The following is a 27,649-nucleotide window of genomic DNA, read 5'->3' on the forward strand; positions in this document are numbered from 1 at the left end:
TGCTCATATTTAATCCCACATGTGGTGACCAATATGTTCTCTAGCAGCCCAATGGGATGTTCTACGCTTCCATCTGCTAGCTGCAAGCGCATCCTTCTTGTACTCCTAATAGCTAGTTTGCACGACTTTTCCCAAATGGACCTTGTCACAATGCCCACTCCTGCACCACTATCAAGTATTGCAGTTGAAGCTACTTTTCGCACTTCTAATGGGAGGGTAGCATTTCCTTGATCATCCTCACAAAATTTTCCTACTTTGTTGATAGGAACTGGCATAACATGCTTTGTCTCAGGGTGTATAGTACATTGATGGTGACCCTTTTGTAGCAATACCTGCTCTAACAAACATGTGGCAATATCATTCCACAACTCTGGTCGAAGCTTTATCAAATCAAGCAAAGGTAAGGTACAAGCCACTGGTGCTGACAAAATAGCTTGCACGATACCCATATCCATCTCCTTTGTCAACCTTCTATGCATGGAGGGTATCCTCAAGGTTTGAGAACAGTTCTCATATTCTCCCAAATAAGATGATAAGGTTTTCATTGTATGCTTACTTCTAGGAGAAACAATTGTTTGAACTTCCTCCTAGATGCTTGGGCGTCTGAAGTTGTTTTCTGTGCCCCTGGTAAAATCCACTTCAGAGAATGGAGGTGAAATAATAGAGGACATATTCTCATTAACTTTCTCATGAACTGCTGCCCACATCTCATTTGCCATGTCCTCGTTAGCATCAATAACTTCATCATTGCATGGGAAGGCAAGAATAGGTGATGGCAGAATGCCTTCTTTCAATGGGGTGTCAATTGGTGCAGATTTCTCTCTATGAGCTTGTGAGATCAGCTCACTTTTCATTTCCCAACTTGATGACACTTCTGGTATGGTTTCTAATGTTGGCTTAAGAGAGGTTGGGCCCCGAGGGATAGGTGGAGGTGGGCCCTCAAGTATTGATTGAGCTTCCCTAATGAGTTGCTGATGTACAGCTAGATTGATCTTCTCCTTCACGAGGGTTTGGGTATTCTTGAAGCTTCTTGGGTAGCTCAGATAAAGCTGCAATGCGACTTCTATGAGCATCAATGATGGCATCTAGAGTCTCGTTCACCTTATCCACAAAAACAGAACCCCCAGAACTATCCTCGGTTGTACTAGCCTCATCTTGTTTAGCACTAGGCCCAGGTTGAGGTTGATGCTCCTCATGCACTTCTTGGGATGTAAAAGCTTGATCCTTCATGTTTTGTTTAGAGACTTCTTGAGAACTAGTGGATGGACTCTTAGTTTGCTTGTTGCAGTTCTTTTTCCTCCTAGTGGTCCTTTTTCTATTGGAATGTAGGGTCTTGTCCACTAGATTTGCCTTTGCATCCCTAGTTCGAGGTGTCTCATCAGCCTCTGCATTTCGGCATTTCGTGTCTGTGATCTAGTCATGACTCTAAGTGGCACGACATCCTCATTCTCTGATGAAGGTGGCGATGGAGCTGCCTCTACAAAGTTGAGTGAGACCTTTGGTTGAGAGGTGCCTTCCTCATGTGGTTTCAGCAAACAATCCTTTGGAAAGTGTTCTACACAACACCCTAGACAATATCTTTCAATTGGTGGAAACTATGGTACTGTTGTATTGGATCGAGCTGCTTGCCTTGGGCGATGTGGACAATCACGAGCCCAATGGGGTTCTCCGCACTCATAACAGGGGCCCATTAGTTTGGCTTCTACTTTCCTTTACTGCCATTGACCTGAGGGGCTTGGAGTCCTAGGTTGGTAGGCGCCTAGCAACATCAAAGAATTTTGTTTCCCCGGTTGAGGCTCCAGTGCTTGGCTTGGATATGCGGGACTTTCAAAGAGATTTTCCTTGCATGAATATGGTGCATATTCCTCCTCCTCCACATAGCTTGGGTTTACCAAGTCTCTACACATATTTGAATTGTCGTAGTCAACAAACCTCACAGGAGCAGTCCCAGGAGCAGGAGGTTGAGCTCCAAGTACAGGTTGTGCTTACTCTTGTGCCATCGATGGCTTACGTTTAAAATTAGTGTACTGTTGATGCATTTGTGGAGCCACTGCACCCCTTTGCTGCTCACGTTCTTGTCTCATTCTTGCAATGCGAGTACATTCCTGTGAGGTGTGGGTATAATTCCAAGCACAGGCCTGGCACCACTTCTTTGTGGGTTGGTTTGTGACTAGAGGAGAAAAGGTATTACATTCTTGGGTTTTATGGTTACCGCCACATGCTCCACAAAGATGAGGACCTGGAGGTAGTACACTCCTCATTCGCTGCTGTTGTTGTTGTGGCTACATGGGTGGGCGATAGGTTTGTCCCAATCTCCTTAGTACTAGGTTAGCTATGTGGTCTGGATTTACTAGTGCGCTAGACCCTGAACTTTGGTCATCACTCCACTGATCTCTAGGTTGCACCTTAGGGCCAGTACCATCTTGGAATTTGAAGTTATCTGTGAAATCCATAGCATCATGGCAACACTCATTGAAATTTGTGTGCTTCTTTGCATAGAGATGTGTGTGCAGTGTTGAAATTTTGAGTCCTTTTATAATGTACTGCTTCATCCTATTTACACAGTCTCTAACACTCTCAGTCTCGCCTTGCTTGAAAGAGTAGATGTTTGCTACTGTGTCATCCTGAATCCCCATCAAGGAAAAAGCAGCAATGAATCTCTCTTCCAAAACTCGTAAAGAAGATTTGTCTGAAGCCTCTAGTGCCTGAAACCAAGTAAGGGCCTTTCCCTCAAACTCGTAAAGAAGATTTGTCTGAAGCCTCTAGTGCCTGAAACCAAGTAAGGGCCCAAACCCTTCAATTTGCGTATGCTTGTCAGTCACTTGCTTAGCTCGAACTGCTTGCCTAAATGCTGCTACATGGTCATATGGATCTCCTGACCCTTCGTACTTCTTTACCAGTTTCTGAAGAGTTGATGGCCTTACTCGTCTTGAATACTCATCATTAGGCCTACGGCCTCTCTCTCAGTGGTTCCTCTCTTTGGTAAGGTGGTCTATATGCATCCCGAATTGGTGTGGGTCCCCTATTACCTGCCTCACCAACCCTCTCCAAAGATCATGTTACCCGCATTTTAGGAGGTGCATTTATGGGAGGCCGAGTTGGCTCCCCTACCCTCCAATTGTCATAGTGAGAGAAACGTTGTTGTGGTGTGATCTGGGCTCGCACTTTTGGTGTAGGATAATATTTTGGTGCTAGAGTTGGGCTACTTGCAGTGGTCCACTTTGATGTTGATGGTCCCTCTCTAGTGAACTCTCGTAGGGGAGGAGCAACAGTTTCTCCAAGAAAGGCTGTCTCTCCTGGTTTAGCTGTATTAGTAGAGAACACTTCCATGAATAATGATTGTCCTCTCCACGTGAGCTCACGAATCTCCTTCCAATCTAAGGTTCGATATTCATTGGCCCATTTATCAATGATTCGGTTCTTGTATTCTGCAAGCTTCTCGACTACCACCACAAGTGCTAGAGGAAGATCTAGCTCTGGCATTCTAGTTGTGGCATAATATTCTTCTAAAGAGTCCTTATAGACCTCTTGAAGTGGGTCATCCTGAAAGACCTTTGTCACTGGAATTTGTCGTACAAACTCCCATTGGTTCTCAGCCCCCTGATCCATTTTGCTCTTGCCTTTCCTATCCCTTTCCAAATTTAGATCTATAAAAAGTAAATCATCTATGGATGGCTTTGAGGACTGGGCATTGGATGGTCCAGGCATGTCCGGCTCAATGACCCAATCATCTCTAGACTCCCTTGCTCCGGAAGGCTTTGATAAATCTAGGAACTCACTCTTAGAGAGCTCTCCTAATTTGTCTACATTCTCTGGATGATAGGTGACTTCGTAGCGAACACCATCTCCACCCATGTACATGTTACCCTGGTCATTGACTAGAGGTGCTCTATCAAGCTCTGAGAAAAAGTCCGCAATCTTAACGAGATACCGTTGTTGTGGATCCTTAAAGATCTCAGCTCCTTGAGCATTCGTGTAGACATATTGAAGTCTCACATTGAGTGGTAACCCCATGGTGTCGGCTTCAAATGGATTAAAAGATCTTGTGGGTGTCCTATTTGGGGCTAAGGGATGACTATTTGACGGCCCTAGATTGTCCATAGACAATGAGCTAGTTGTCCTGGAAAGGGTATCAGATTGGGATTCGGAAAAGGTTTCAACAATATCTGCCAAATTTCCTACCGATTGGGTCCCACTTTCCTGCATAGGTACTCTAGAAGGTACCCTAGACCCTATGGCAGTGCCTATATGACAGTGCCTATATGACGTCCCGATCGCAAGTGCATAAGGTCAAATTTTAAGGTTTTTTTTTCAAAAAAAATCCAAAAATTTTCAAGTTGGCTCAAACTTTGCCAAAACCCATTTTGAACCCCCTTGAACACATTAGGCCAAAAAAATAGCATATTTTTCAGGATCGAAAATCGCCTAAAATTTACTAGTTTCCCGTACTGACTCACTATGGGAAAATGGTTCCGAGACCGAAATTTCGACGATGGGTGTTTTCTAACTCCTCTCGAAAAGTTAGATAACCTCCCAATTTTTTGCGACAGAAAATGAAAAATTTTCCAGACTCTTTTTTTTTGGCACCCCCTTATCCGGTGCGGTGTGGCGGTCTTTATAGTGCGGTGTGTGGGTCTCTCCGCGCGGTGCGCTGTTCACGCACAGCCGCCTTCTTTTATTATTATTATTATTTTTCCTTTTTTGAAGTGCGTGTGCAGTGAATTCAATGCGTGTGCAGTTGTGAGTTTGCAGCGAATTCAATGCATGTGCAGCTGTGAGATTTGTAGTGAATTCGAAATGTTCAGTCTTCATGTGTGTACAGATTTCAGTTTCTCTACAGGTGCAGGTTTAACAGAGAACTAAAATGCAGGTTTAACAGAGAACTAAAATGCATAAAATTAAAGATGCAAAAAACTAAACTAAGCTAAGAACAGAAAACAAAATGAACATGCAGAAAATTGAAACTGTGAAAATTAACCTCAGACAGCAAAAAATATCCTCAAACAGAATGACAGAAATGCAAAAACAGGCCTCTCTCTTTCGCACACAAATTGAAATTGGCAGGTTTAGCGCCTACCTCCAATCCTTCCCGTGTGTTGAATCCTTGTCCTGACCTCAAGGGAGAAGCGTAGCTAGCCAATCGCACTCAAATTGCAAGACAAATAAAGAGAATTTAACAACAGATTAGTCTTAAATAAGTACTAAAATTAGTCCCAAAGCTTGCTCTCCTATCCAACAGTTTTGCAATCGATTGGAGCTTAACAAGGAGTGATAGTGTGTGTATGGTGCTCAACTAATGTAGGTACTCGCTCCCCGGCAGCGGCGCCATTGTAGAGCGGTTCTCTCTACTGTGCAATATAGTGCTCATAGAGTACTACCGATCAACAAACGGTGTTAAGAAACACAATGTCAATCTGAGGACTCAACCCGATTAGTGCATGAAGGCTTATCCCATGAGGGAGAGCTCACATACACGAACCACCACTTGACGATTCAACCATTCAACACCTCAATCAATCTCTCAATCCCTTAAATCCACTACACTAATCAAGAGAACAAGCAATGCATGGCAATCTCTTAATCCCATTCAAACATTGATTAAATCTTAGCTTTCCCTAATGCCAGCAAACCCATAAGCATGCATCTACTAACCCACAAGCTCAAGCAAGCATAGAATGTAACATTCACAAACCCACAAGCTCATAGAGAGAGTCTATCCATGAATAACTCATTGCCAATGAAGTGGGCAAAAGCTTGCATCAATGGACACTACACACACACACACTACAAGCATGCATACATGAGAAAGAAAGAAGCATTCAACTAATCATAGATTAATCTACTTCAATGATGCTAAAACAGGTTAAGAGAAAGAAATGGAGCTATACTCATTGGAGCTTGATGCTCATTAGAGTACAATAGAGAGAGAGTTAGAGAGTTGCCATAGCTTGAGAGCTCAAGAGCTTTACTCAATAGCTTATGAGAATGGCAAAAAACGTACTCTTTCTTTAGCTAACATCTCTTTTATAGAGATGTCACTAACCCTAACCCTAGGCCTCTTTCACACATGGGCGGACAACCCCATAAGTGAGCCTTGCTTAATACACTTAGAACTCTCATTTAGAACCCACATTGGCCTAAAACGATTTACATTGCACTTCGGCACAAAAATATGAAAAAATTATGTGCGTCTTTATGTTCCCATGGCTACAATCCCGCTCTCTCGCATTAACTGCTTCCGGCCTCCTGCCATAATCCGTGTTCCCGTGAGTGTTCCCGTGGAACAGATTGCCTCTCTCTCTCTCTCTCTCTCTCTCTCTCTCTCTCTCTCTCAATAGTTAGATTCTCCTCCATCTTACAATAAGCACTATAGGTAACATTGAGCTCTTCTATAACTCCTTCCCTTTTGGTAAGGCACCATTGGAGTGACAAGGCCCTAGCCTCCCCACAAGAAGGGGTTGTCAACATTGATGGCTAGAGGCAAGCCCCGACATGGACCTTTGCATTTTCCCTTCTTCCCCTTGTGCAAGGCACTACATTGTTCCCATTTTCGTGCATAGAGGTGGTTGTAAAATTTGACTGTTTGGATTGAGTTTACGATCTTAGTGACTTCTTTTTTTTTTGGGACCAATAGATATATATATTTATTATTAAAAAGCGGCTTTAAATCAGATCAAATTTTACATCATTGCATTCAAGCCCTATTCAACAAATCACAAACCAAAGATCGTATGTCATCTTCTAGTGCAAAAGAAGACTGTCCCCATGAAATCTAATAACCTAGCTAAATGCAAGCCTCAATCGTGGCTTCAGTGGTATAACCTTTAGGAGATTGTTTCTCCAGAATTTCACCCTTCTTAGTCCAGATTTTAACTACTGGTTTGGTTGTAACCGGGTTCTCTATAAAGTCCACATAAGTGTAATCAATTTGTTTCACTTTGTGGTACAATCTTATAGTCTTTGGTCCAAATTTCACTAGCTTTGACTTCAAGTTTAGCCTTGTAACTTCCTGAAAACATAGAGAACAACCTGTTAGGCTCAGCCCAGTATGAATAAAAGTCTCCCTAGCAGGAATAGGAACCAAATGATGGCTATTTGCAGAGCTTGAATCATCTGCATCATCTCTTCCTTATTCAGCTTATTCACATAGTAAATAGATCAGCACATGTATATACATTTGTGCATCAACTCTGTCACATCTATCCTTGTATCAATTACTTTTTGAAAGACTATACAGTTCTTGGTGTTCCATATATCCCAAAGATAGCAGAACCTGATTATATTGAAGATTAAGTCAGCATGTCTATCATTAGTAGACCATCTCCCTAAAATCCAATCCCCCCATTGGCCTTGTATCCTTGTATTACAGTAGACCCATTTCCCAATTTTGGTCCAAGTACCTCTTGTTTATATAAGAAAGAAAAGAGAACATATAGATGTATTTGGAGAAAAAACATAGAGTTCACGTGCAAGGAGAAAAAGGAGAGTCCAACATTAAATATTAGATTAGAACTCACCCACTCCACTAGGGGGTGAGTTAAAAAAGGGTGTGTGAATAAAAAAATCATCTCAATGATTGTTTTTTTAAAATAATTGAGAGGAAAGTTCCCACACTCTTCACCCCTTTCATGGAACGAAGGGGAGGGGGAATCGAACCCAGTCCGGTGTGGAGAACGGTTGCCACCTTTAAAACCCGCGACCCCACCCCTCAAGGATTGTTTTTAAATATTCAAAGTGGCAAGAAAACATAGATTAATTGTGAAAGAAAATAATTTTCAAAAATAAAAAATAAAAAAATCTACAGAGAGTTCATTTTGCGAAGGGTTTGAGAAGGGGACAGCACACGGTCTTCTCGCATCACATGCCACCTTTCCCCGTTGCGCTGAATGATTCAATAGAATAGAATTGACACAGTAAGAACAGCAGAAACGAGAAGAAGAAAACAACCCTCGCCATCGCAATGGTTTCCTCTGGCGTTCTCGGCGCCCTCAGAAGAGGATGCGCATCCCCTCTCCTGGTGCGCTCCGCTCCCCCTCCGCCTCGCCCTCTCTCTCACACACATACACGGTGCTTGTCAGGTCTGTTTGCATTCAGGTTTAGGGTTTTTCCCTGCAACACATCATTTCATTTCTCTTCAGGAAAAAAATTAGGATGAGAGTTGCTTTTTGCATCACATCGCTTTTTTTTCTCATTCTGCACCTTCATTTCCTTATTGCTGCATGGAAAACGGAATTTGTTTTCGCCGTCGCATTTCCTTTTTTTTTTGGGGTTCTTTTTTGTTTTGTTTTGTTTTGTTTTTGGGCGCAGTTTTAATATGGATCTTCTTTGTGCGGGTTAGGTCTAGGGTTTAAACTGCTGCTGGGAGCTTTTGATTTTGTTGTTTTGAATTAGAACCTTCTCATAGCCTCATTCGCGTAGATTTCAATTTATCTTTCATTCTCTGCACTCTTCATGTATAATTAAGGAGTTGACCAAAATAGATGTTGAAGTCTCCCATCTTTTTAAGCTGCTTTTTGAGGTTCAACTATGAACAGCGCATTGCAAGCTAAATTTCTTGCTGCTATTGAAGTTGAATGAAAAGATGGCTACATTTGATTGGCTTTGCTCTTCTTTGTCAGGGTGAGTACAGGGGAGAGTATTTTGTATGGCATCCTTTTGGACAGAAATTTGCCATTTAATATTGGTCTGCAGATTCTGTTGTGTGTTATGTAGACTTCATTAGTATTTTCAAGCTCTTGGCTGCTCACCAGCTTTATTAGTTGTGTGAGCAAAGGGTTGAGCTAGAGACCATGAAGAAACTGTGACTATGTTTGCGGGTGTCGGGCATTCTTTTGATCTCCTCGTTGTCTTCTTAGCAGCAATTTAAAAGAGTGGCTGATCAAATATATGCACCAGCCAGCTGGAGGAGCTTTTGTGCTGCAGCCAAGGAGGTTTACATCTGTCCATCATTTTCTTGTAAGTTCAATAAGTGGATCTGTTTTGGTTGCTAAATGGGGTTATCTTGGCCTACTTTATGATACAGATTACTGTTCGTGATGCACTTAATTCTGCTCTTGATGAGGAGATGACTGCAGACTCAAAAGTCTACCTTATGGGTGAAGAGGTAGTTTTTTTTTTCTCTGGGGGGGAACCTTTAATGATGGTTGCAATAGATTTTACAAACTAATTTTACAGCACTTTTTTCTGACTTTATGCTTTGATTTTCATGAACAATGGGTTTTAGGTTGGAGAATATCAAGGTGCATATAAGGTATATCTTTTATTTTCAGAAATTTGTGAGCGTGGACCCTCTTTTGGGCTGGACTTATGTAAGCTTCTGCAGTTTGTTAATTATGTTTTTGTTTCAAAATAGGTATCTAAAGGTCTTCTACAGAAATTTGGACCTGACAGAGTGCTTGATACTCCTATCACAGAGGTATTAGTCAAGTCCATGATGCAGCTGGCATTTATCTGAGGCTGGTATTAGGCATACGATGCATCCTCATATTCTTCTGGTTGTTCACCATTTTGGCGGCATTGGAGTTGTTGATCTAGTAGACTTGGAAAATTTGCAGGCTGGTTTTACTGGTATTGGTGTGGGTTCAGCTTTCTATGGCCTCAAACCTATTGTAGAGTTCATGACTTTCAACTTTGCCATGCAGGTAAGCTGGTGTCTGTTTCTCTCTGAAAGTCGAGATGTTTTCTTAACTTAAATTTTGAAATCTTTGAGACAATGTTTAAAAGTACGAATGCAGCTCTTGTTAGGCCCAGGCTTTTATTGCAAACTGCAAGGGGAAATCTTGTTTATGGCCACAGTTCATAGTAGGGGGGGTGTCATATGTGTGTGCAGAAGGATAGAAAGAGGAAGGATTCTGCAGAAAATTAAAAAGCCCTGATTTTAACCTCTTACAGAGACTCCAATTACATGAATTTTACTAGATTTTTGGAATGTCCCAAATTTTCTTTGCACCTTCTGATTTCTGCGAGTACTACTGGTTGATTTTTTGTCGTTGAGGCTCTCCCCTTTTTTTTCGAAATGCTTGCTTGGCGTTGCTTGCGGCTATAAAAGAGCTCGTGAAGTTCCCCGCCCCCCTTGCTGAATTGACAAGAGACACACAATGAGCCGGAACGGCCAACCCCTCCCTCAAATAAAGTATATTGATCTTGGGAGAATCAAGTACATAGTGTCATGGGCGTTTTTGACCAGATTTCCATACCAATGCATATGAATACAGTATTGCAAACAAGTGGTTGCATATGAATACAGTATTGCAAACAAGTGGTTGCCGATGTAGACTTGCAATCCACGCTACCCTCTCAAGTGCCCATGTTCCCTACCATCTGCTCTCTATTGTTCCACCAACACATGGTAGCAACAATCTGCAAGAGAGCACGTAGGACAAGAGAACACTACACAGGGTATGTGATCTTGTAATCCGGTTTCTCTCTCCTGCTACTTGCTCCCATATTTAAGCATAAAAGCTTACCAATAGCAAGTAGAGTCGATGACAGCGGAAGTCTTTGCGATGGAAGTCCTTGGAGTGTTGAGATCTTCGATTTGTCGCATTTCTTCGCGACAAAAGTCTTCAAGAGGATGAAGGGAACCTTGGGAAAGCTTCCCCTATGGTCCAACTTAAGAAAGGAGGGTTGAAATTAGGGTTTTCAGCAAAAGACCAGAAATTACAGCAATAAAGAGAGCTGTTTTGTTGAATTTCAGTCATTGGGAGTGTGTAGGAGAGTGATTAGCATCCAGAAACACTCTTGGAAGCTTGAAAAACACCTTAGCAAGTTTGGAAATGGAGTTGGGAAGGAGAAAGTGCAGAAAATGCAGCCCAACAGTCCTCATGAAGGAGGCGCCCATCTCTAGAGAGAGGAGGAAGAGTGAGGTGGTGAGTTGTCCAGTGTAGGTGGCAGGCAGGTGCTTTGTGGAGCAAGCTAGAGTGGACACATGGTTGGTTACTCCCTTTGTACAAAGGGGATAAGGTCTGGGCGGTGGACATTGGGTTATGTCCACATCAGCGTGTGTGAACATCGGGCTGGTCATAATTTATAAGTGAGTTTTGGTCACCCAAAACTTAATGAAGTGTGTACACACTCACTTATAAATTAGTGCTAACTCCCATTGGTCAAGCAAGCATGAAAACAGCATGCAATTTCAATTGCAAGCAAGCACATAAAGATGTTATGCAATGCAGCATTGGTATGGACAATCCCCGTTCATGAGACTATACCAAAATAGCCGTGCTCCAGGCAAGTCCACGAGTTACCAGACCCAATGGAACACCAATCCACCAAGCATTTCCGGGCACGGAGGCACAAGTCCCAACGAAAAGCCAAGTCCACAGTATCATATGAGTGGCATCAATCCCCGGCATATACAATTGCCATGGACGCCAGTCCAATGTACATACATGATGAGAAAGCACGGGTGGACCAATTGGGTGGCCAAATGGTGACATCCCCCCGGCTTCTAAACAGTTGTCCGCAACTGAAAAGCATCCAAATATGTCTGAAGCACATGCGGGTAATCTCTGAAGAACTCTTCATCTACCCATTTAGCATCAATGGGAAGACAGTTCTTAAACTTCACAAGGTAACGCCTGACAACTTTGTGTGACGTGAGGGATTTGACCGTCGTAAACACAACCTTAGGCTGACTAAGCTGCACTTAATGATGCTTACGAAAGACAGATACTGTCAATGCAATGCAGTGCAGCTATATTAGATGAATGGGTTACAATGAGATCTGAATAGATCTATGATGCTGTCCTAGATGAATATCCTTCTTGGGATGAGATGGATAGGCTGAATGCTGATGCTGAGGACTGTTCCTTGCTCCAATGCTCAGGTCCACCCTTCGATGCCGGCTTCCCTCTATGTAGGAGATAGGAATGATGACTTATATGCTGAATATGCTGTCTATATGCTGAATATACTAATATGCTGGATGGATTGCTGTCCCACTGTCTTTCCCTTGTCTCCTGGGAAGGAAATGCTGAAGGGATGGCTTTGGAACTGATGCAATGTTGATCGGATGCTGAAAACGCAGATGCTCTCCTGTTGCCTGGGAAGGAAACGCTCAGGAGATGGATGCGTTGGCTGAACTGAACTGGACTGAACTAGGCGTTGAACTGGGAATGCGTTGATGGACTGAAAACGCTGATGATCTGAACTGAGATGATGCGCTTCTATTTATATGTGTTCTTGGTGCTGGTCGGCTAGCCTTGAATGCTCACGGCTGGCTATAAATGCCATAAAATGCCAGTCGGTTGGTAATAAATGCTGTCGGTTGAGCAAATATGCTGTCGGCTGAGCAAATATGCTGTCGGTTGATGCACATGAATGCCTTACAATGCTCATGATGACTAGAGTGCTGATGTTGGTGATAAAATACCCCCATATGATGCTCATACTGATATATGCCTGACTAATACTTAGATGTCTGATTAATGCTTGATGATGCCATGCCACTTGTACATCTGATGGGTGTGCACGTGACACTTTGCCTGCAGCAAGCTTGCGTTCCTTGTGATACACAATCTGCTCTGGTTGCAAGATCTCCTCAAGCTCATCCACTTCTGGTGGATCCTCAATGACCGTTTCACTGGGCTCCGGCCCTACATACTTGCGAAGGAGACTCACATGAAAAGCATTGTGTGTGTGCCAATGACTAGGTAATGCCAATCTGAAAGCCCGATCACTCGAAAAGGCCCATAATACCTGGTTGCAAGCTTAGGAGATGCAGCCTCTTTGCCAGGCCTCTTTGCACGTCTTGCTTTCTCAAATTTCAGCAATACCCAATCATTCTCTTTAACATCCAATTGCCTTCTATGCTTGTCGGCTTGTCGGCAGCCTTTTTATGCTTGTCTTGTGACCTTGCAATGGCTGTCCGCACTTGAGCAAAAGCAATATCCAAGTCTCTTACATACTCATCAGCTGCAAATATCTCATCCTTTGTGCGAAGGATGGGTGGCAAAACCACCTTACCATAAACAATCTCAAACGGGGCCTTTCCCGTAGATGCATGCACTGTGTTGTTGTATGCAAATTCCACAAGCGGTATAAGTACTTCTCCCAAGAAGATTTCTGATCCGCCACATAACATTTCAAGAGATCCAATACGGCTGAATTTGCAACCTCACTTTGCCCATCTGTTTGAGGGTGATAAGCTGATGAAAAGTCCAATTTGGTGCCCATATTATCAAATAAGGCCCGCCAAAAGAGACTTGTAGTCCTGGGATCTCTATCCCCCACAATGGACTTCGGCATTCCATGATGCTTGAAAACTTGTGCAAGATATATTTTAACCATATGCTTAGCTTTGATGGTCTTTTTGACCAGCAAGAAGTGAGCTTGCTTGCTAAACCTGTCCACAATTGTCCAAATTGCATCATTACCCTGTTGGGTCTGTGGCAAGTCCATAATGAAATCCATTGTAATACTTTCCCATGGCTGTGTGGGAATAGGCAATGGCTGAAGCAAACCTGGTGCCTTTTGCCTATCAAATTTTACCTTTTGACAGGTGATACATGCATGTACATGTGCCTCTATGTCCTTCCGCATACCTGGCCAAAAGAAATACCGCTCAATCATATTCGTAGTAGGCATTATGCCTCTATGACCAGCATATGGAGGAGCATGGCACTCATCCAAAACCTTTTGCCGCATGTCAAACACCACACCTAGGCAATTATCTTTCATGAGATAATCCTCTTTGATCACATATGAGGCATGTGCATGACCAGCCATCAAATCAGCCCAAATAGTGGCAAAATCAGCATCCGTATGATACAAATCATGCATGGCAGACAAGTCCCCATGAGAGGCAACCGATATAGCTGCGACATACGGCTTTTGTGATAATGCATCGGCCACTACATTCTTCTTTCCTGGGGTGTGTAAGATCTAAAAATGAAACATAGAGAGGAAATTGGCCATCCTCATATGCTTCTCTGACAGCTTAGTTTGGGTAAGAAAATACCTCAAACTCTGGTGATCTGTCTTCACAGTGAAATTAGCCCCAAGAAGGTAATGTTTCCATATAGTAAGTGCATGAATTACAGCCAAGAGCTCTTTCTCATAAATGCCAAGAGATAGCTCTGCATCATGCAATCTACGGCTCTCATAAGCCACGGCACGTCCCTCTTGATTAAGGACAGCTCCTAAAAAAATTTCCAGATGCATCACATTCCACACTAAAAGGCTTTTGCAAATCCGGAATGATCAACACTCACCATGAGTAGTTGCATCTTTCAATTTGAGGAATGCATCCCTCTCTACATTAGTCCATTTGAATATGGCCTTCTTCTTTGCATAGTTACTGTGGAACGGCGTTCCGCTGTCACCAATTGGCCGACCATTTGGTCCATTCCTAGTTTTTGCGTCTCGTTCACTTGAGGCCAGGCCGGTGTCTCGTGTGAAGAGGCCAGTATTTTGCTGACATGGACGGGAGCCAGACTGGTGCCACCCGTGTGTTAGCAGGATGGTGTCGTATGGACGGGAGCCAGATCAGTGCCACCCGTGTATGACCTGGACTGTGTTCGATCCATGGGACTGTCACGCCATGGAAGAACCAGTATTCGTGCCGTGTTTTGCCTATGGGACTGTCACACCATAGGGAGACTCGTGCCTGGAACTGTGTCTTACCTATGGGACTGTCACTCCATAGGAAGACCAGGTTTTTATGTATTAAATGTCGTGCCAGTTTTGTGCCGACAGATATTTTGTACTTGTTCCATGAACGGGAGATATGTCCATGTTACTATTTGCACATGCACACATATTTTGCATGTTTGAAACTGTTTTCGCATGATATGTATTCGTGTGTTTGCCTGCTTGACGTGTTACTTAGTGAGCGGGGACGCCTGCCAGTGAGTCGTGAAGTCTGCCCTGTATTCTGACAAGTTTCAGTGCATGTGAACAGGTGGTAAGTATATGGTACATGTTGTTTTAATGTTATATATTCTAACCCTTTGATTTATAAGGTTAGGTGTTCACACTTATTTAAAAGTGGGCACCCCCTTTGGGCACCCACTTTGGGGCCAAGGTGGGGAGCCCCACTTTTAAGTAAGTGTGGGGGTGGGCATGGTCACCTACCCCCACTAATCCCCCACATGCATGCGTGGGTATCACCTAAGTTAACTCCACCTTTATTTTATTAAAAAAAAAGGGCCCCCTTCAAGCGTGGAAGGCATCGCTTCCCTCTTACGTAGAGAACCACCATCTCTGCGCATGTTCCCCTGAGGCGGCCTGTTTTCCATCAACTGTGAGGCGGCTGTTTACTCCACGCTGCTCCCTCTCTCTCCCAGGCGGTTGGCTGTAACTCCCACAGGCGGCTGCTCACTTTCCATCCAAGCGACTGCCTCAACATCTACACAGGCGGCTGCTTCATCTTCCCTCTGTACTGTTGCGCATACTGTTTTCCAGGCGGCTGTCACCTCCAATAGCGACTGTGTACACTGCTGCTGGCTGCGCTTGTTTTACTGCAGGCGGCTGTGTTGCCAGCCCAGCACTGACTGCAGGCGGTTACTCTCCCCCACACGACAGTACACCAGCAGACAGTTACTCCCTCTGGCGACAGTACTTGCAGGTTGTTTCTTCTCTTCTGGCTGCATCTCTCCAAGCTGCGCATGCCCTACAGGCGGCTATGGCTATGCGATTGTGTTCCGGCTAGTAGAGCACTACGCTCAGGCGACTCTGTTTGGGCTCCTCCACACTACGGCCAGGCATCTCCTCTCTTGCAAGTGGATGCTTCTTCTCTCATAGCAGGCGGCTGTACCCTTCGTGGTGGTGCTTGTCTTGTTAGTTCTACACGAGGCAACTCTTTCATCAACAAGGGTGGCTTCAAAGCCTACACAAACACCATAAGTTTTGGTCTTCTATCAACCATCTACAAGTAAGTGATTTTTCAGATTTGAATAAAGTATTTTATGTTTAAATCTGATAAAAGATTCATTCCGCTCGGCCAACACCCGTTCGGTGCCGGGTTGTCCAAGCTGTATTGGCGAACCTCGGTCCAAAGGTGCTGAGATCGGGAGAGCCAGACGTTAGTACGAGAGCGCCTGTTTGTGCGTGGTCTCGGAACACCAGTGAGGCGCTCTCTGCGGAGTCCAGTGAAAGCACAGGACCGTAGAGATTGGACCACACTAGTGGTCGTTCTGCTTCGAGTTTTCTTCATCGAAATCCGAGCCTACTTGTTTGGTACTGTTTTCATATGTACATGGACATTATCTGGTTCTCAGAACCCATGGAGCATTGTATTCTTTAAATACTCCCAATAAATATATCATATATTGAGGGGGCTGTCGGCCCGTTCCGGCCCCAGTGCTGGTGTCCATCTTTCCATTTCTGTTCATTTAATTTTCAAGTTGTTGTAAGTTGTCCATTTCATATTTGTGGTTTTAAAGTTGTGCTATTAAGCGTGTGGGTGTCTAACGGAGTCTTTCCCACTTGTCGAGATCGGTTTCATTGGTATCAGAGCACGGTTGTTTCCCTCTTCCTAGTGGGGAAACGAACCTGTGTACTGGACATCCCGCTTTTAGCAAACTTTGAACACAATGGACAGCCAAGGCAACCCTTTGGAAGTGCCAAATTCGAGGGGTCCATCTAGTGCTTCTCGTGGGTCTGATGCCCTGCGTGGTAGGCACAAGCCCCTTGAAAGGGTTCTTGATAGTGAATCCAAAGGTCAAGTGTCTCCAGGAAAAACAGTTATGCTTGAACAAGAGCTTGATGCTATGAGGGCTGAAATGGAACATATGAGAAAACTTTTGCAGGCTCAGGAGCAAGAATTAAAGTTTTTGCATGAAGATCCCCATCTACAAAGTGCTATTGAAGCCAGGAAGGCTGATGCTATGGTTGATGTAACCTTTGAATCAATGGCTCGTGAAGTGGGCAAGAAACCAAGGGAGTTGGCACTTGCCTATCTCCTTCGCAAAGGTGATATCAAAGAGGGGGATGACGGAAAGCTGAAATTCAGAAATCCACCTCGTTTGAAGCATGGAGATCCCGCATCCCAGAGGCTGAAATCTTTCATGCAAAAGGAAGAGGTGACTATTACCTCTCGACATGCATCCTCTCCCCAAGGCACTAAGCCTGACAGATTTATGTATGCCAGTGCTCATGGAGGACACGAAAGTCACATGCATGCAAGATATGTATCTCATGGTGACAGGTTTACTTCCAAAAAATTTTTGCCTTCTGAGTTGTCTCATGGAGAGACCATGCCACATGCAGGTAAGTCACATGCATCTGAGCTTCGAGTTCGTGGAGCACATGCCACCGTGCCCCATGAAGCTTCTATGACGGCCCATGGAGCCCATGCAGACAGGGCTACCCCGTTGGATAAGGGGAAAAGAAAAAGAGAAGACCATGAGCCTCATGCCAGGAAGCTCAAGGAATTCAAAGCAGGTGATAAATCTGTCAAATTTGATGTCTTTCATGGTGAACATGATGCTTCTAAGGTGTTAGCGTTTGTGGCACAGTTCGACATTGCTTTTAGCGATGAGGACTTTACAGAAAAGTCGAAGGTGCGCCATGCTAGCATGTTTCTGAAAGGGACTGCTGCCCATTGGTGGATCACTGAAAAGATCACCAAGGATCCCATCTCTACTTGGAAGGAATTCAAAGATAGATTTTATGCTCAGTTCTTGCCACCCAATGCGGAGCAAACTCTCACTCAAAAGTGGGATAGGTTGGAACAAAAAGATAATGAGAGTGTGCAACAGTATGTTAACAAATTTTGGAAAGTGTTGCTGGAAGTGACTCCCTTCATGCTAATCTCTGAGGATGAAAGAAAGAGGAAGTTTCGTTCTGGATTGCAACCTGCTTATAGATCGGGTATTGAATTGCACCCGAAACATACGTTGCAACAACTCACAGCTTCTGCCCTTGCTATGGAGCAATTGGTGCTCAAGATCAAGCAGGAACAAGGAGGTTCCAAGGGGAAGGACAAGGCTGTCCCAAATCAGCAAAAGGGTGGACAGCCACCTAAAAAGAACTTCCGGGAGCCTTACAAGGGTGGTAAAGCTGAAAATAACACATCCAAAGAACAGGGCCCAAGAAAGAACAAATTTGAATTAACTCCGGAACAAAGAGAGCAATATGCTAAGGATGGAAAATGCTTTTCTTGTGGTAGCAAAGACCACATGTTTCGGCAATGCCCAGATCGCAAACCAAAGCACGAGGACAAGCACACCAAAGCAAATGTTCATGCAGTTCCTGATGTGCAAGGTAATACAGGTCATGATGCAAAAGAGCGTATGGTTTGCAAGGCTTGGGGGCAAATCAAGGATCAGCCCGCACTCTTTATGTTTGATGACTGTGCAACTGACAATTTCATCTCTATGCAAATGGCAGCTGCATTGGGTATTGAGGTTGAAAATATGGGACCTCCGATTGAAGCTGAAGCTGCATTTATTGGCAAAGAGGTGCAGGTTACCCCTTTGATTGGGAAGTTGCGTATCCATATCCAGGGTTACCTTGACAATGAGCATTTCTTAGTTGCTCCACTAAATGGATGTGATGTATTGTTGGGCAAGCCATGGCATCATAGGCTTGAGCCCCGCAAAGACTACAAGTCTAATATGATTTCTTTTATGCATAAAGGTCGCATGCATTTTATTGATGCTGGCAAAGAAGGGGATTCTATCCCAGTTGTATCACACATCCAAATTAATAAAGCAATGAAAAAGAGTCTTTCAGCGTACTTGGTTTTTGTGCGTGATAATCTTGTGCCAAATCATCAAAATGTGGATGCTATGTCTAATGATAGGCTGAATTTTCTTAATGCATTCAAAGACTGTTTTGCTGACTCATTGCCAGGTGAATTACCTCTCCAAAGGCCCGAAGATCATCGTATAGATCTTGTGCCAGGTAGTTCTCCACCTAACAAACCCGCATACCGAGTGAGTGCTGCACAACAAGAAGAAATTATGAAGCAGGTAAACGAGCTTTTAGAGAAAGGTTTGGTTCAGCCCAGTTCCTCACCTTACTGCTCTCCTGTGCTTCTTGTTCAAAAGAAGGACGGATCATTCCGTATGTGTGTGGACTATAGAGCTTTGAACAAGCTTACCATCAAGAACAGATTTCCTAGTCCACGTATTGATGATATCTTGGATAAGCTTGATGGCTCAGCTTGTTTTAGCAGACTTGATTTGAAGAGTGGTTATCACCAGATACGTGTGGTGCCACAAGATGTCCATAAGACTGCATTCAGGACAGCCTTCGGATTATATGAATTCTTGGTAATGCCTTTTGGTCTCACCAATGCTCCTGCTACTTTTAATCGTATGATGGATAGGATATTCCGACCCCATCGCAAGTTTACATGAGTCTTCTTTGATGATATCTTGGTTTTCTCCAAGAATGAGCAGGAACTCAAAACTCATTTGGTCACAGTGTTCGAAGAGTTGCGAAAGCATAAACTTTTCGTCAATGCCAAGAAAAGTGAGTTTTTCCTTTCAGAGATTCATTATCTGGGACATATTGTATCCAAGGATGGAGTTACAATGGATCCTGCAAAGATAGAGACTATTCGGAATTGGCCCGAATTGCAAAACGTACATCAAGTACGTAGTTTTCTGGGATTATGTTCGTATTACAGGCGTTTCATAAGGCATTTCGCTATGATTGCCACTCCTCTACATGATCTCACGAAGAAGAAAACTGTTTTCAAATGGACTTCAAAGGAACAGGATGCTTTCTTGCAGCTCAAGCATGCGATCATATGTGGTTCAGTATTGATTGTTCCTGACTTGCACAAGTCATTCGTGGTTGAATGTGATGCTTGTGGTGATTGCATAGGAGCTGTCCTAAATCAAGAAGGGCATGCAGTTGCATACGAGAGCCGTCGTTTGCATGATGCTGAGCTTCAAGTTGTCACCAATTGGCCGACCATTTGGTCCATTCCTAGTTTTTGCGTCTCGTTCACTTGAGGCCAGGCCGGTGTCTCATGTGAAGAGGCCAGTATTTTGCTGACATGGACGGGAGCCAGACTGGTGCCACCCGTGTGTTAGCAGGATGGTGTCGTATGGACGGGAGCCAGATCAGTGCCACCCGTGTATGACATGGACTGTGTTCGATCCATGGGACTGTCACGCCATGGAAGAGCCAGTATTCGTGCCGTGTTTTACCTATGGGACTGTCACACCATAGGGAAACTCGTGCCTGGAACTGTGTCTTACCTATGGGACTGTCACTCCATAGGAAGACCAGGTTTTTATGTTTTTATTTCGTGCCAGTTTTGTGCCGACAGATATTTTGTACTTGTTCCATGAACGGGAGATATGTCCATGTTACTATTTGCACATGCACACATATTTTGCATGTTTGAAACTGTTTTCGCATGACATGTATTTGTGTGTTTGCCTGCTTGACGTGTTACTTAGTGAGCGGGGACGCCTGCCAGTGAGTCGTGAAGTCTGCCCTGTATTCTGACGAGTTTTAGTGCATGTGAACAGGTGGTAAGTATATGGTACATGTTGTTTTAATGTTTTATATTCTAACCCCTTTGTTTTATAAGGTTAGATGTTCACACTTATTTAAAAGTGGGCACCCCCTTTGGGCACCCACTTTGGGGCCAAGGTGGGGAGCCCCACTTTTAAGTGAGTGTGGGGGTGGGCATGGTCACCTACCCCCACTAATCCCCCACATGCAAACGTGGGTATGACCAAAGTAAAACTTCACTTTAATTTAATAAAAAAAAAGGACTCCCTCCATGAAGCGTAGGAGCATCATCGCTTCCCTCTTACGTAGAGAACTGGCGACCACCCTTCCTTGCGCATGTTTACCTCAGGCGACTGCTGGTTTGTATGCGCTTCTGCTCCCAGGCGAGTGCTGCTGGCTGAATCCCCTCTGCTGCGCCTGCCCCTCTACAGGCGGCTGAATACTCTGCTGGTGGCTGCGTGGAAACGTGCAGGGGACTGCTGACTCTGCTGCTGGCTGCGCCTGACTCTCTACAGGCGACCCTCTGCTGCTGGCTGCGCCTGACTCTCTACAGGCGGCTGACTCTGCATTACTGGCTGCAACCAAACTCTCTACAGGCGGCTGACTTTACTGCAAGGTGGGCTGCGCCTGACTCTCTACAGGCGGCTACTCTCCCAGGTGACAGTACTTGCAAGTTGCCCATCCTCTTCCGGCTGCGGGTTGCTCATCTTCTACCGGCTGCATCTCTCCAAGCTACGCATGTCCCTACAGACGGCTGGGGCTATGTGCTTGTGTTCCGGCCAGTAAGAACACTGCCCTCAGGCAACTCTGTTTGGGTTCCTCTACACTGCAGCCAAGCCTCTCCTCCTTTGCAAGTGGATGCTTCTTCTCTCACAGCAGGCGGCTGTACCCTTCGTGGTGGTGCTTGTCTTGATGCTACTACTTGAGGCAACTCTTTCTTCGACAAGGGTGGCTTCATAGTCCACACAAACACCACAAGTTTTGGTTTTCTATCAACCATCTACAAGTAAGTGATTTTCAGATTTGAATAAAGTATTAATCTGATAAGGGATTCATCCCTCTACGGCCACCCCCGTTCGGTGCCGGGTTGTCCAAGCTGTATTGGCGAACCTCGGTCCAAAGGTGCTGAGATCGGGAGAGCCAGGCGTTAGTACGAGAGCGCCTATTTGTGCGTGGTCTCGGAACACCAGTGAGGCGCTCTCCGCGGAGTCCAGTGAAAGCACAGGACCGTAGAGATTGGACCACACTAGTGGTCGTTCTGCTTCGAGTTTTCTTCATCGAAATCCGAGCCTACTTGTTTGGTACTGTTTTCATATGTACATGGACATTATCTGGTTCTCAGAACCCATGGAGCATTGTATTCATTAAATACTCCCAATAAATATATCATATATTGAGGGGGGGGTCGGCCCGTTCCGGCCCCAGTGCTGGTGTCCATCTTTCCATTTCATTTCATTTAATTTTCAAGTTGTTTTAAGTTGTCCATTTCAAATTTGTGGTTTTAAAGTTGTGCTATTAAGCGTGTGGGTGTCCAACGGAGTCCTTCCCACTTGACGGGATCGGTTTCATTGGTATCAGAGCACGGTTGTTTCCCTCTTCCTAGTGGGGAAACGAACCTGTGTACTAGACATCCCGCTTTTAGCAAACTTTGAACACAATGGACAGCCAAGGCAACCCTTTGGAAGTACCAAATTCGAGGGGTCCATCTAGTGCTTCTCGTGGGTCTGATGCCCTGCGTGGTAGGCACAAGCCCCTTGAAAGGGTTATGGATAGTGAATCCAAGGGTCAACTGTCTCCAGGGAAGACAGTTATGCTTGAACAAGACCCTGATGCTATGAGGGCTGAAATGGAACATATGAGAAAACTTTTGCAGGCTCAAGAGCAAGAATTAAAGTTTTTACATGAAGATCCACATCTGCAAAGTGCTATTGAAGCCAGGAAGGCTGATGCTATGGTTGATGTAACCTTTGAATCAATGGCTCGTGAAGTGGGTAAGAAACCAAGGGAGTTGGCACTTGCCTATCTCCTTCGCAAAGGTGATATCAAAGAGGGGGATGACGGAGAGCTAAAATTCAGAAATCCACCTCGTTTGAAGCATGGAGATCCCGCATCCCAGAGGCTGAAATCTTTTATGCAAAAGGAAGAGGTGACTGTCACCTCTCGTCATGCATCCTCTCCCCAAGGCACTAAGCCTGACAGATTTATGTATGCCAGTGCTCATGGAGGGCACGAAAGTCACATGCATGCAAGATATGTATCTCATGGTGACAGGTCTGCTTCCAGAAAAATTTTGCCTTCTGAGTTGTCTCATGGAGAGACTATGCCATATGCAGGTAAGTCACATGCATCTGAGCTTCGAGTTCGTGGAGCACATGCCACCGTGCCCCATGAAGCTTCTTTGACGGCCCATGGAGCCCATGCAGACAGTGCTACCCCGTTGGATAAGGGGAAAAGAAAAAGAGAGGACCATGAGCCTCATGCCAGGAAGCTCAAGGAGTTCAAAGCAGGTGATAAATCTGTCAAATTTGATGTCTTTCATGGTGAACATGATGCCTCTAAGGTGTTAGCGTTTGTGGCACAGTTCGACATTGCTTTTAGCGATGAGGACTTTACAGAAAAGTCGAAGGTGCGCCATGCTCGCATGTTTCTGAAAGGCAATGCTGCCCATTGGTGGATCACCGAAAAGATCACCAAGGATCCCATCTCTACTTGGAAGGAATTCAAAGACAGATTTTATGCTCAGTTCTTGCCACCCAATGCAGAGCAAACTCTCACTCAAAAGTGGGATAGGCTGGAACAAAAAGATAATGAGAGTGTGCAACAGTATGTTAACAAATTCTGGAAAGTGTTGCTGGAAGTGACTCCCTTCATGCTAATCACAGAGGATGAAAGAAAGAGGAAGTTTCGTTTTGGATTGCAACCAGCATATAGATCAGGTATTGAATTGCACCCAAAACATACGTTGCAACAACTCACAGCTTCTGCTCTTGCTACGGAGCAATTGGTGCTCAAGATCAAGCAAGATCAAGGAGGTTCCAAGGGGAAGGACAAGGCTGCACCAAATCAGCAAAAGGGTGGACAGCCACCTAAAAAGAACTTCCGGGAGCCTTACAAGGGTGGTAAAGCTGAAAATTACACATCTAAAGAACAGGGCCCAAGAAAGAACAAATTCGGCTTAACCCCGGAGCAAAGAGAGCAATATGCTAAGGATGGAAAATGCTTTTTTTGTGGTAGCAAAGACCACATGTTCCGACAATGCCCAGATCACAAACCAAAGCACGAGGACAAGCACACCAAAGCAAATGTTCATGCAGTTCCTGATGTGCAAGGTAATACAGGTCATGATGCAAAAGAGCGTATGGTTTGCAAGGCTTGGGGGCAAATCAAGGATCAGCCCGCACTCTTCATGTTTGATGACTGTGCAACTGACAATTTCATCTCTATGCAAATGGCAGCTGCATTGGGAATTGAGGTTGAAAATATGGGACCTCAGATTGAAGCTGAAGCTGCATTTATTGGTAAAGAGGTGCAGGTTACCCCTTTGATTGGGAAGTTGCGTATCCATATACAGGGCTATCTTGATAATGAGCATTTCCTAGTTGCTCCACTGAATGGATGTGATGTATTGTTGGGCAAGCCGTGGCACCATAGGCTTGAGCCCCGCAAAGACTACAAGTCTAATATGATTTCTTTTATGCATAAAGGCCGCATGCACTTTATTGATGCTGGCAAAGAAGGGGATTCTATCCCAGTTGTATCACACATCCAAATTAATAAAGCAATGAAAAAGAGTCTTTCAGCGTACTTGGTTTTTGTGCGTGATAGTCTTTGCCAAATCGTCAAAATGTGGATGCTATGTCTAATGATAGGCTGAATTTTCTTAATGCATTCAACGATTGTTTTGCTGACTCATTGCCAGGTGAGTTACCTCCCCAAAGGCCCGAAGATCACCGCATAGATCTTGTGCCAGGTAGTTCTCCACCTAACAAACCCGCATACCGAGTGAGTGCCGCACAACAAGAAGAAATTATGAAGCAGGTAAATGAGCTTTTAGAGAAAGGTTTGGTTCAGCCCAGTTCCTCACCTTACTGCTCTCTTGTGCTTCTTGTTCAAAAGAAGGACGGATCATTCCGTATCTGTGTAGACTATAGAGCTTTGAACAAGCTTACCATCAAGAACAGATTTCCTATTCCACGTATTGATGATATCTTGGATAAGCTTGATGGCTCAGCTTGTTTTAGCAGACTTGATTTGAAGAGTGGTTATCACCAGATACGCGTGGTACCACAAGATGTCCATAAGACTGCATTCAGGACAGCTTTCGGATTATATGAATTCTTGGTAATGCCTTTTGGTCTCACCAATGCTCCTGCTACCTTTAATCGTATGATGGATAGGATATTCCGAACCCATCGCAAGTTTACAGGAGTCTTCTTTGATGATATCTTGGTTTTCTCCAAGAATGAGCAGGAACACAGAACTCATTTGGTCACAGTGTTCGAAGAGTTGCGGAAGCATAAACTTTTCGTCAATGCCAAGAAAAGTGAGTTTTTCCTTTCTGAAATTCATTATTTGGGTCATATTGTATCCAAAGATGGAGTTACAATGGATCCTGCAAAGATAGAGACCATTCGGAATTGGCCCGAATTGCAAAACTTACATCAAGTACGTAGTTTTCTGGAATTATGTTCGTACTACAGGCGTTTCATAAGGCATTTCGCCATGATTGCCACTCCTCTACATGATCTCACGAAGAAGAAAACTGCTTTCAAATGGACTTCAAAGGAACAGGATGCTTTCTCGCAGCTCAAGCATGCGATCATATGTGGTCCAGTATTGCTTGTTCCTGACTTGCACAAGTCATTCGTGGTTGAATGTGATGCTTGTGGTGATTGCATAGGAGATGTCCTAAATCAAGAAGGGCATGCAGTTGCATACGAGAGCCGTCGTTTGCATGATGCTGAGCTTCATATGGATATCTATGAGAAAGAGCTCTTGGCTGTAATTCACGCCTTAAAGATATGGAAACATTACCTTCTTGGGGCTGAATTTGTAGTCAAGACAGATCATCAAAGCTTGAGATACTTTCTATCTCAAACTAAGCTTTCAGAGAAGCAAATGAGAATGGCAAACTTTCTTTCCATGTTTCATTTTCAAATTGTGCATACTCCAGGAAAGAAAAATGTGGTGGCTGATGCACTATCTAGGAGGCCTTATATTGCTGCAGTCTCAGTGGCCTCTCATGGAGATCTATCTGCTATGAGAGATTTGTATCATTTGGATGCTGATTTTTGCCATATATGGACTGATTTGATGGCTGGTCATTCACATGCCTCTTATGTTATCAATGAGGGTTATCTAATGAAGGATAATTGTCTATGTGTGGTGAACGATTTGCGTCCAAAGGTTATGGACGAATGTCACGCTCCACCATATGCTGGTCATCGAGGTATTATGCCTACTACTCGCATGATTCAGAGGTATTTCTTTTGGCCAAGCATGCGTAAAGACATTGAGGCTTATGTGCGTGCATGTATCACTTGCCAAAAGGTGAAATTTGATAGGCAAAAGCCTCCAGGTTTGCTTCAGCCATTGCCTATTCCCTCGCAACCTTGGGAAAGTATCACGATGGATTTTATTATGGATTTGCCTAGATCCCAGCACGGGAATGATGCTATTTGGACTATTGTGGACAGGTTTAGCAAGCAAGCTCACTTCTTGCCCGTCAAGAAAACCATCAAAGCTGATCATATGGTAAAGCTTTTTCTTGCTAATATTTTCAAGCATCATGGTATGCCCAAATCCATTGTTGGGGATAGAGATCCCAGGACTACAAGCCTATTTTGGAGGGCTTTGTTTGATAATATGGGTACTAAGCTTGAGTTTTCATCAGCTTATCATCCCCAAACGGATGGCCAAAGTGAAGCTGCAAATTCAGCCGTGTTGGATTTGTTGAAATGTTATGTAGCAGATCAAAAGACTGCATGGGAGAAGTATCTTCCACTTGTTGAGTTTGCCTACAACAATACAATCCATGCTTCCACAGGAAAGGCTCCGTTTGAGACTATTTATGGCAGAGTGGTCTTGCCACCTATCCTTCGTACCAAGGATGAGATCTTTGCAGCTGATGAATATGTTCGTGACTTAGATGTTGCCTTTGGTCAGGTGCGGACAGCCATTGCAAGATCTCAGGATAAGCATAAAATGGCTGCCGACAAGCATAGAAGGGACATGGAAGTCAAAGAAGGTGATTGGGTATTGCTGAAATTTGAGAAGGCTAGGCTTCGGAAGAGGCCAGGACGAGAAGGATCATATCCTAAGCTTTCTCCTCGCTATTATGGACCCTTCAAGGTGATTCACAAGATCAATGAAGTGTCCTACAGGCTTGCTCTACCTAGTCATTGGAAGATTCACAATACTTTTCATGTGAGTCTATTTCGGAAATATATGGGGCCAGATCCTGATGAGCCTGTCACAGAAGATCCGCCAGAAATTGAAGAGCTTGAGGAGATCCTCCAGCCAGTTTTCACAAGGAGAGAAAGCTACCTGCAGGAAAGCTTTCCAGGAGATACCTTGTGAAGTTTAAGAATTATTTGCCTATTGATGCCAAATGGGTAAATGAGGATTATTTTGCAGATTATCCGCAATTGTTGCAGGCATATCTTGAGGCTTTTAAGTTGAGGTCAACTCTTTAGAAGCCCGGGGGCCAGGCCGGTGTCTCATGTGAAGAGGCCAGTATTTTGTTGACATGGACGGGAGCCAGACTGGTGCCACCCGTGTGTTAGCAGGATGGTGTCGTATGGACGGGAGCCAGATCAGTGCCACCCGTGTATGACCTGGACTGTGTTCGATCCATGGGACTGTCACGCCATGGAAGAGCCAGTATTCGTGCCGTGTTTTACCTATGGGACTGTCACACCATAGGGAAACTCGTGCCTGGAATTGTGTCTTACCTATGGGACTGTCACTCCATAGGAAGACCAGGTTTTTATGTTTTTATGTCGTGCCAGTTTTGTGCCGACAGATATTTTGTACTTGTTCCATGAACGGGAGATATGTCCATGTTACTATTTGCACATGCACACATATTTTGCATGTTTGAAACTGTTTTCGCATGACATGTATTTGTGTGTTTGCCTGCTTGACGTGTTACTTACTGAGCGGGGACGCCTGCCAGTGAGTCGTGAAGTCTGCCCTGTATTCTGACGAGTTTTAGTGCATGTGAACA

At 44.3% G+C, this 27,649-nt stretch overlaps 1 protein-coding gene across 1 annotated transcript in view; it reads left to right on the top strand.

Moving 5' to 3' along the window:
* The first annotated feature begins 7,836 nt into the window (after positions 1–7,836).
* Positions 7,837–27,649, top strand: part of LOC147625653 (pyruvate dehydrogenase E1 component subunit beta-1, mitochondrial-like) — a 98,983-nt gene continuing 79,170 nt past the window's right edge. The window contains exons 1-6 of the mRNA XM_086817175.1: positions 7,837–8,017; positions 8,859–8,930; positions 9,023–9,103; positions 9,224–9,250; positions 9,353–9,415; positions 9,555–9,641. Of these exons, the coding sequence (XP_086673301.1) occupies positions 7,961–8,017; positions 8,859–8,930; positions 9,023–9,103; positions 9,224–9,250; positions 9,353–9,415; positions 9,555–9,641 (387 nt within the window). The 5' untranslated portion in view covers positions 7,837–7,960. The remainder of the gene's footprint in view (positions 8,018–8,858; positions 8,931–9,022; positions 9,104–9,223; positions 9,251–9,352; positions 9,416–9,554; positions 9,642–27,649) is intronic.

This window comes from Cibotium barometz, chromosome 23 (assembly GCF_041138505.1).
Source record: "Cibotium barometz isolate CiBa-2024 chromosome 23, ASM4113850v1, whole genome shotgun sequence".
NCBI classification, from domain to species: domain Eukaryota; kingdom Viridiplantae; phylum Streptophyta; class Polypodiopsida; order Cyatheales; family Cibotiaceae; genus Cibotium; species Cibotium barometz.